The sequence below is a fragment of the Sesamum indicum genome, linkage group LG4 (genome assembly GCF_026168435.1).
Source record: "Sesamum indicum cultivar Baizhima isolate 11 linkage group LG4, ASM2616843v1, whole genome shotgun sequence".
In the NCBI taxonomy this organism is placed as follows: domain Eukaryota; kingdom Viridiplantae; phylum Streptophyta; class Magnoliopsida; order Lamiales; family Pedaliaceae; genus Sesamum; species Sesamum indicum.
The window spans coordinates 4,873,720-4,882,981 of NC_142660.1; the positions used below are offsets into that span (position 1 = coordinate 4,873,720).

Consider the following 9,262-nt stretch of genomic DNA (forward strand, 5'->3'; position numbering starts at 1 on the left):
GGATATTGGCAACTACGGATTGAGGAAGAGTCAATCCCAAAGACAGCTTTCAGGACCAGGTATGGCCACTATGAATTTGTCGTTATGCCATTTGGATTGACGAATGCCCCTGCAGCTTTCATGGCTCTGATGAACAAGACGTTACAACCATTCCTTGATCAATTTGTGATTGTGTTTATTGATGATATTTTGATATATTCGAGTAGTCCCGAGGAACATGAACAACATTTACGGACAATTTTACAGATTCTGAGAGAGAAACAGTTGTACGGTAAATTCATCAAATGTGAGTTTTGGATGGAGGAAATTGCTTTTTTTGGGCCACGTTGTTTCCAAAGAAGGCGTACAACCTGATCGAGCAAAAGTTAAGTCTATTTTAGAATGGGAACCACCTAAAAATGTGTCGGAGATCCGGAGTTTTCTGGGATTGGCTGGTTATTATAGAAGACTTGTAAAGGACTTCTCTATAATCGCAAAACCTCTGACGAACTTGTTGAAGAAGAATACACCATTTAATTGGAATGACAAATGTGCTCAGAGTTTTGAGGAGTTGAAGAAGAGACTCACTTCAGCACCTATCTTTGCTTTGCCGTCTGGGGATGGAGGATATGTGGTATTTACTGACGCTTCACAACAAGGACTTGGGTGTGTTTTGATGCAGCATGGGAGAGTTATAGCTTATGCTTCGAGGCAGTTGAGGCCACACGAGATGAACTATCCGACCCATGATCTGGAGTTAGCAGCCACAGTACATGCATTGAAGATCTGGAGGCATTACTTATACGGGGAGACGTTTCAAATATTTACAGATCACAAAAGTCTAAAGTATATCCCAACACAGAAAGAATTATTTTGAGGCAAAGAAGGTGGATGGAGCTTTTGAAAGATTATGACTGCACCATTGACTATCATCCCGGGAAGGCAAACATTGTAGCAGATGCTTTAAGTAGAAAGACGGTGGACCAATTTGCGGGTATGATCTGCTATAACATGGAGTATTTGACTGCCCTCAGAGCTATGGATGTACACTTTAGCATTGGTGGTGATATTCTACTAGCTACGATACAAGTAAAGCCCTCCCTCAACGATAAAATTAAAGATGCATAGGCTAAAGATCCATATCTACAGAGGATGAAAGCTAAGGTGCAAAAAGGAAAGAGCGATCAATTTATAATCCAAGAAGATGGTACATTATTCAATGGAAAACGTATATGCGTGCCAAATGTAGAGGAGTTGAGAATGGAAATTATGCACGAGGCGCATTACATGCCGTATGCTATGCATCCAGGCAGTACCAAGATGTATCGGGATTTCAGACCCTATTACTGGTGGCCAACAATGAAGAAAAATGTGGCAGAGTTCGTAGCGAAATGTTTAACTTGTCAGCAGGTAAAAGCAGAACACCAAGCACTAGCTGGTAAACTTCATCCTTTGACTATACCTAAATGGAAGTGGGAAAAGAGTACTATAGATTTTGTCATTAGGTTACCACGTACGTTCAGAAGACATGATGCTATTTGGGTGATTGTTGACAGATTGACTAAATCTACACATTTCCTGTCAATCCGTCAAAATGATTCCTTGGATAAGCTCGCCGAATTATATGTTTCAGAGATTGTGAGATTACATGGCATTCCTACCTCTATAGTTTCTGATAGAGATCCTCGATTTACTTCTCATTTCTGGGGAAGCTTGCAAACGACGCTAGGTACAAAATTGCATTTCAGTACAGTGTTTCACCCTCAGACCGATGGACAGTCAGAAAGAATGATTCAGACATTGGAAGATATGATGAGAGCCTGCGTAATTGAATTCAGAGGAAACTGGGATGATCATCTACCACTGATGGAATTTGCTTATAATAATAGTTTTCATTCCATTATTGGTATGGCTCCATATGAAGCTTTGTATGGAAGAAAATGCCGAAGCCCGATCTATTGGGATATTGAGGGATTGAGACAGCTTGAAGGGCCGGAGCTAGTTCAAGAAATAGTGGACAAGATAAAAACAGTTAAAAAGTGTTTGAAAGCAGCACAGGATCGGCGGAAGAGTTGGAAAGAGTTGATAAGCATCGTAAAGAGATGGAATACGAAGTGGGGCAAAAAGTCTTTCTAAAAGTATCATCATGGAGAGGAATCTTAAGATTCGGGAAGCAGGGAAAGCTGAGTCCGCGATATATTGGGCCATATGAAATTCTGGAGCGAGTTGGACCACTAGCCTATCGGTTAGCATTACCGACAGAATTATCGCAGATACATGACGTGTTTCACGTCTCTATGCTACGGCGATACCGATCCGATCCTAGTTATATTTTGCATGAGCCAGAGATAGAGATATCAGAGGGATTGACATATGTAGAAGAGCCAACAGAAATTTTGGACCGGAGTATAAAGAAATTGAAGAATAAAGAAATACCAATGGTGAAGGTCAAGTGGAGTCATCACTCTCCAAGGGAAGCCGCTTGGGAAGTTGAGGAGAACATGAGAGAAAAATACCCATATTTATTCCCTGAGCCGATAAGTTAGTTAAATTTCGAGGACGAAATTCTTATTAGGAGGGGAGAATTGTGACGCACCAAATATTATAATACATAATTGTAGGATTAATTGGTAAATTTTCGTGAAATTTAGTTAATTAGCCACTAAATTATGGGTCATAATTGAAATATAATAACACTTGAATGAATTAAATTGGAGTTTGTTATAATATTTTGGAACAATTTATATTAATTAAGAAAATTAGGAAGGACGTAATGGGTATTTTAAGAAAATTCTAATTAAATAATAAAATATATAATAATATATATATGTACATAATATATATATATTAGAAAGTAATATATACAGATATATATTAATAAATAATATATCTACATATATATATATAAAAGAAAGAGAAAAGAAAAAAAAAAGAGAGGATAAAAGATTTTGAGGGTGGGCCCATTACCCACCGCCCCCCTCCTCTACTTATATATATATATGTGTGTTCAATCACACCAACACAATCACAAATCTTAAAAAAATTGCAATTTTGTTTTCTGTTTCAGTGGTTGCGCCAGGTAAGATTTCTACTTTAATTTTTATTAATTTATATAATTATATTATTTAATTAGTCCGTTTATTAAATGTTGTTTATACTAAGCGATGTACCATTTAATCGGAATATTTTACGGGTTTGCCTATTTAAAATAGTGTCTAATTAAATATAGAATCGGATATAAAAATGATGTAGTTGGTTAATTAAATTATTAGATTTGTTAGATTTAATTATTATTATACTAATTTACACAATTCCATTGGAATGGTTAACAAAATACGCAATTCTATGTATTATTGCTTAATTAAATTATATAATATCGAGAAATTGGTAGAAAATTCATGAAAATATTCCAAAAATTATAGTTAATAAATGGTATGTTAATAAAGGGACAAAAACGAAGATTTGTATTTCGATAGAAATGGAATATTAAAGAATTATTAGAAATTGTGCAAATGATAGTCAATATTATATTTAAAAGAAATTGCGATATTCTTGCTATATTATTTGTGTGTGGTATAACTCATTATAGGATACGGAGGTGAGGTGAAATGACTAACAATTAGCAATTGAGTAGAAAGAAACGTTGTGAGGTTGAGGTAAGTAAATAATTAGTATTATCTATATATGTCTCCATTATTTGTGGTTTTACTGTTATACGAATTTGTGGTTCATGCTGACATTGATTTATTTGAAAGTATGTGAGTGATGGATGATTTGAATTAATTGACGGTATTGTGTACGTGGAATGAGAAAATGCGTTGAAATATTTTGTTTATTGTTTGATGTGTTGTGGATATCTGCAAATGAGAATATGTTGATATATTATTTTACGTTACTAGTTGCTTACAAGAATGATGATATGTGGAAATGAGGGAGTGGTGGAAAGTGAATATAATTGTGACGTGAATACCCCTTGATGTGTTGAAAAGCCTATAAGGCGAAATGAAATGAAAAGAGCTTTGATGCGATATGAGAAAGAAATGAAATGAAAAGAGCTTTGATGCGATATGAAAAAGATGTGATGTGAAAAGAGCTATGATGCGAAATAAAAGAGCTATGATGCGAATTGAAAGAGCTATGATGCGAAATGAGATTGATGAGCCGGCTATCAAGGGGATTCACTTAAATTTATATAACGGTGAGATTGAGTTAACGGGAAAAACATGATATCACCTTCTGGTAAGCAAACTAGGAAAAAGAAAGTTTAATTGATTATTTTATTCTGAGATAGCTATGTGGTGTACTACAATTGATTACGTTGGAGTTAAATTGACTGTAACCCATGCATGTTGCCTACTTGTCCTGTTTGGGCTGTGTTTGATATACATATATAGATAGGGCTGATTATTTACCTACTGAGTGGCAGGCTCATCCCTCTGTTGACATTTTCTTTCAGGAGTAGACTTTGAGGTGTCTGACTGTTGAATAATAGGTCTACGCACTATACTCATGCAGGTCGGGCCAGTGTGCTGTTTTCTCCTCTTGTCAGCTAGAGTACAAATCTTATTTTGTTTGTATAAAGAGAACATAGGCGTAACGATCAACTGTGGTGGATCACTTGTGGTCTTTGATTTGTATATATGTGATGTTGTGGGTTGACTATGTCGTTATGATGTTGTGATTACGTATGCATATTGATTAGATGATTATGTGCATTTATATATATAAACACAGGGATTATTATAAGTATAACGTTTAGGGTAGATATAGCCCTTGTGGCGAATAGGGTGCTACACGCCAACTGAAAAAGAAGCGTCCAATAAAGTGCGATCTGTAAAAAGATGCACCCTTAAAGTATCGATAGATAAAAAGTTAAGTATGCAACACAGATATTGACAAGAATGAAGAAGATAATAAATTTGCGAAGCAGAGAACTGATCTCAAAAGTGTTGTATTGATAAAATGGTATAATAGTTACAGGATCGTTCTGTTCGGGGGTTAGTACAAAATAGTCAGAATATTTTATTTTCGACCCCAAGCTACAAAAAATTCAAGAAATGGAGGCTATCCACTAAGGATCAGGTTCTATCTCGTCCAGGAAGGTGGAGGACTCGTCATCTATCGCTGCAGCTTCCCATCTATGGTTATGTCCAATCGACTGCGATCGAAGAAATCTACGAAGCCACCCAAGGTTTCGATCTGGGCCACACATGTCCTATAGCCCTTGTTGAAGAAGTCGGCAGATTTGAGTTCGACAGTTTTGAACGTGCCAGACATCAGAAAATCTCGAGCTACAGGAACACGGGAGCTGGCAAGGGCTTGATGGTGCTCCTCTAAAGTGATTCGACCAGCCTGGCCTTCCTATAATCCTTGTGCGTGGCCAGTCTTAAAACCCTCCTTTTGGCCCTGTGCCACTCCGGCCTCTCTCCCGGCCGCAAACCACTCTTTTTGTCCATCTGAGAATGCAACCTCCGCGGCAGTAAGCTGACCCTTTAGTTTCTGGACTTCTTCTATCAGGGTCTGCATCTCTTCCACATGAGCTTAATCCCTTCTGTCCCTCTCTGCAAGCTGGGCCACGAGTTCCCCCACCTTAGCATCGGCGGTTATCTGAGTTAGAGGGTTCAGTAGGGATTTTACCCTTACGCTTGTGATGTCTCTTCCTCTCCTTCGAACTTGTTCCCTCACCGTCCTGATCGCCCTGATCCTGGCCCTGATCGACATTCTGACCTTCGCTTTGGTCGTCATCCAGATGTAAATCCAGGTCTTTCGAATTATACTCGTTAACAGATGTCCCCTCACTGTCATTTTGAATCGGGTCGTGTGGCAGGGGACTCTGCTCGGCATTTGATGGACCAGTGGGGATCAAGGCGCTAAGGGGGGAAGGGGACATAGTCGCTGTAGCAGAAGTGTCGACAGGAGGAGGAGCGACCTGTTGTCCCCCAGTCTTATTCTGGATTGCCTTCAGTCATAAGGCCAATCGTGAATTCATGACTAATTCGTCTGCAAGACAAGGAAAAACAGTTGTAAGTCAGTTATTCGATTCTGAAAGAGATGCATCAACACTTCAAATAGAAAATCACCTAAGGTCTCTATGATGTGGAGGGGTGTTGGAGATAGACGGGCGAATTTATAAGCTTCTCGGTTCAAAGCTTCTTCGGGTCGTATTTATAAGCCGTCAGGCTATTTATTTGGTAACCTTCCAGCCCCCCTGCACTTGTTTTTGGTGAGGGTTTATATTTGTTCCACACTAACCTGAAGGGCCATAGTACACCAGGGGGAGGTCGAACAAAAATGTATTTCTCGCGCCAAGGGCTGACATTAGACTTCAAGGGTTCCAAATATCTACACTTTTACCTATGTAGTTGTCTCCCAACTCCATAAGCCACATCATTCTTTTCATAATAGTCATGAAATTTTTACATTTAGAACCCAGTTTTGACAATACTGCTTCACTACTTCCAAGCGATCAGGTGATAGGGGTTTTTTCTATCTTTCTGCCAAGCCTAAGTGTAGATATTTGGAACCCTTGAAGTCTAATGTCGGCCCTTGGCGCGAGAAATACATTTTTGTTCGACCTCCGCCTGGTGTACTATGGCCCTTCAGGTTAGTGTGGAACAAATATAAACCCTCACCAAAAACAAGTGCAGGGAAGAAGACAGAGGTAATCTCAGACCAGCGTCAAAGTGCTTAACGAAAAATGCACAAAAACCTGACGGAGGCCGATGCATGCGATCGAAAGATTTTGGTATCAGGATTTCATAATCATGGGGAATGAAATAGCGATCCCTAATCTTATGGACAGGCGTTTTAACAGTACTCACTATTACTTCCCAAGGGTTTTTGGTCATCCTATCCTGAAATTTTTTGAGAGTGGAAGGACCAGCCTGCTCGACTAGGGTTTTCTTTGTTTCTTGGGCTTTCGTGGGGACTATGAATTTCTTATTCCTCTTAGGAGATGCAATAAAAGAAGGTACAAGAGCCTCAGCTGAGTTTGGCGAGGTCACAAGCGACCTCGAACCAGACCCAGAATCCGAGCTAGAATTGAAACTAAAGCTGGAAGACATCGTACCTTAAAACAGGATTGCTCAAGAAGCTGCTGTACGAAATCGAAACCGAATTCTTGGTAGTGATCGCAGAAGCTTGAGAGTGGGGTAAGTCCTCTCATTTGAATGGGGAGCCTATATGTAGGCAATGTGCTTAGGGAATCGCACCTCTGACAGAGCGCCGAGATGAGAACACGTGTACGCGTCTCCAGATTGATCAACGGACGCGACCATTTACTTCTTCACAGAGCAATACTTGCACTTTGAATAAGTGAGGGAGTAATGATGAGTATATGTTTGAAATATCCAAAATACCCTTCATTAAGGTCATTTTAGTTTATTTCCCTGGATCCGCTACTTTAGTACCGGGCGGGTCGAAGCGGACCCGACCCGGATTCGGCCGTCCACTTGAAGACCCAGACAACGATGATCGTCCAATTTGAGACGTAAGCTAGCAGGATAAGGCCACGTCGCCCATTCAATAGTATCCAGTTAAGCCCTATAAATACCCCAAGACGCCATATTTTGAGGTAATTAATGCTAAACTAGTTCGACCTACACCCTTAATCGCATACTTTTTCCTCGATCAACCTAACTTGAGTGTCGGAGGGTCGTTGTTGGGGACGTGCCAAACAAGCTCATTTTACTTATCTTATTCTCAGGATCCCAAAGACTTGGTCTTGGTGGGGTTAGTCAACTGTAGTGAGGTCGCTCACTCCAGGTTGCTGATTTCGAGCAAGATCAACTACACATGCCAAGCTACTACCTCTTTCTTTTTTCTCGTTTTGATTACAATGAGAACGTAAATGACTTGATAGAGAGTTGAGTTTTGGATTGTTAGTCGAAATAGAAGCTATGATTTCATAGTAATTAGTTGAATGCTGCTAAATTTATTGGTCGTACAAATTTAGTTGTTCAATCCAATCTAAGATAGATATTTGGTGGTTCGACATGCTCAAAGAACTAGGAGCCATTGTTTTTCTTTTGATTCTATTTTCAATTTTTTGAAACTAACAGGGTAATACGAATGATTAATGAAGAATGATGTAGTTCGATGTTCTATGTTTTGCAGTGCGTGCAATATTTTCTAAAATATGATGCACCTATTGAAATGCTAACTTTGATTGACAACTTGAAGCTGTTTATAACTAGCAGATTTATCTCTTAATTGTTTAAGCACTGATTGGAAAAAGAAAACGGACTTGTAGCTAATCATACATTATGGGAGAGTGCTTTTCTTAATCATATATTGTTTGAGGGGGATGAAATTCACATACTAACAGTTCAATTTTTCACTTTCCATGTCCGAAATGACATATATACTTCTATACAAGAAAAGTTGCATATCAAATGAGATTATTAAGCACAAATATTTAAAAAAACACAGAATATTTACAAATATTTATTTTTTTGTAGAGAATATTTACAAATTTATTTTTTGTAGAGAATATTTACAAATATTTATGGACAAAGTTGAATATTTAGTTATCAAGTAATTCTAGATGAAGATTGTGTTACCTTTAGACAATATGATTCATTAATGGTATATATCATTTTGAATATAATATTATAAAGGCTCTATTGAACCTTCAGAAAGTGAAACTTACAATTTGATCTATTATCTAAGTGAATTTTTCGATTTGCTAACATATTTCGATAGAAAATTTCAAATTTGTCCAAAATTAGCACGTGCAAGTTAAGTGCTGGTGTAAATTTGAGGATATTGTTGATCGAAGGTTTAGAAGTTAGTAAGGAATAAAAAAATTGACATGATCTTGGCTATAATAAGAGATTTTAGGAGGATTTTTCAGTAGCAAATTGCATAAAATCAATAAAACAATGAAGAAATTTATGTAGTAAATTATATAAAATTGGTCAACTCCTGCTATATATAACACAAAACAGTAATAATGTCATTCACATGGCAACCTCCTACAACCTGTCACTTATCTTGTTCTCTGTACCTGACCCGTTTAATGGCACCACCTGTAAAATTAGTGGCGAAAGGTACATAGAACCACAATGCAGCCGTGAAAGATTTGCAGCTGGGGATTCATCCATCCAACAACTTATGGATCGGCAATTTGTCACTAAAAGTGATAGATTTTGAGTTAAAATCTCCATTTGCTGCTCATGGAGAAGTGATCGGCATTAATTCATTCTCCTCTCATCACTAAGCCTTTGTCCACTTTAAAGAAATCAAGGGCGCAAAGATGGTGAGGCAGGGCCTGCAAGGCCAC

The 9,262-nt window shown here is 38.2% G+C and overlaps 1 protein-coding gene and 1 long non-coding RNA gene across 2 annotated transcripts; both read left to right on the forward strand.

Moving 5' to 3' along the window:
- Positions 1–1,131: 1,131 nt before the first annotated feature.
- Positions 1,132–2,525, forward strand: LOC148788299 (uncharacterized). The gene is made up of 2 exons (XM_088879978.1): positions 1,132–1,708; positions 2,038–2,525. The coding sequence occupies exons 1-2, from the start codon at positions 1,132–1,134 to the stop codon at positions 2,523–2,525; spliced, it is 1,065 nt and encodes a 354-aa protein (XP_088736104.1).
- Positions 2,526–3,007: 482 nt separating this feature from the next.
- Positions 3,008–4,680, forward strand: LOC148788300 (uncharacterized). The gene is made up of 2 exons (XR_016065320.1): positions 3,008–3,058; positions 4,436–4,680. It is a non-coding gene; the product is annotated as an uncharacterized LOC148788300 (long non-coding RNA).
- The last annotated feature ends 4,582 nt before the right edge of the window (positions 4,681–9,262 follow it).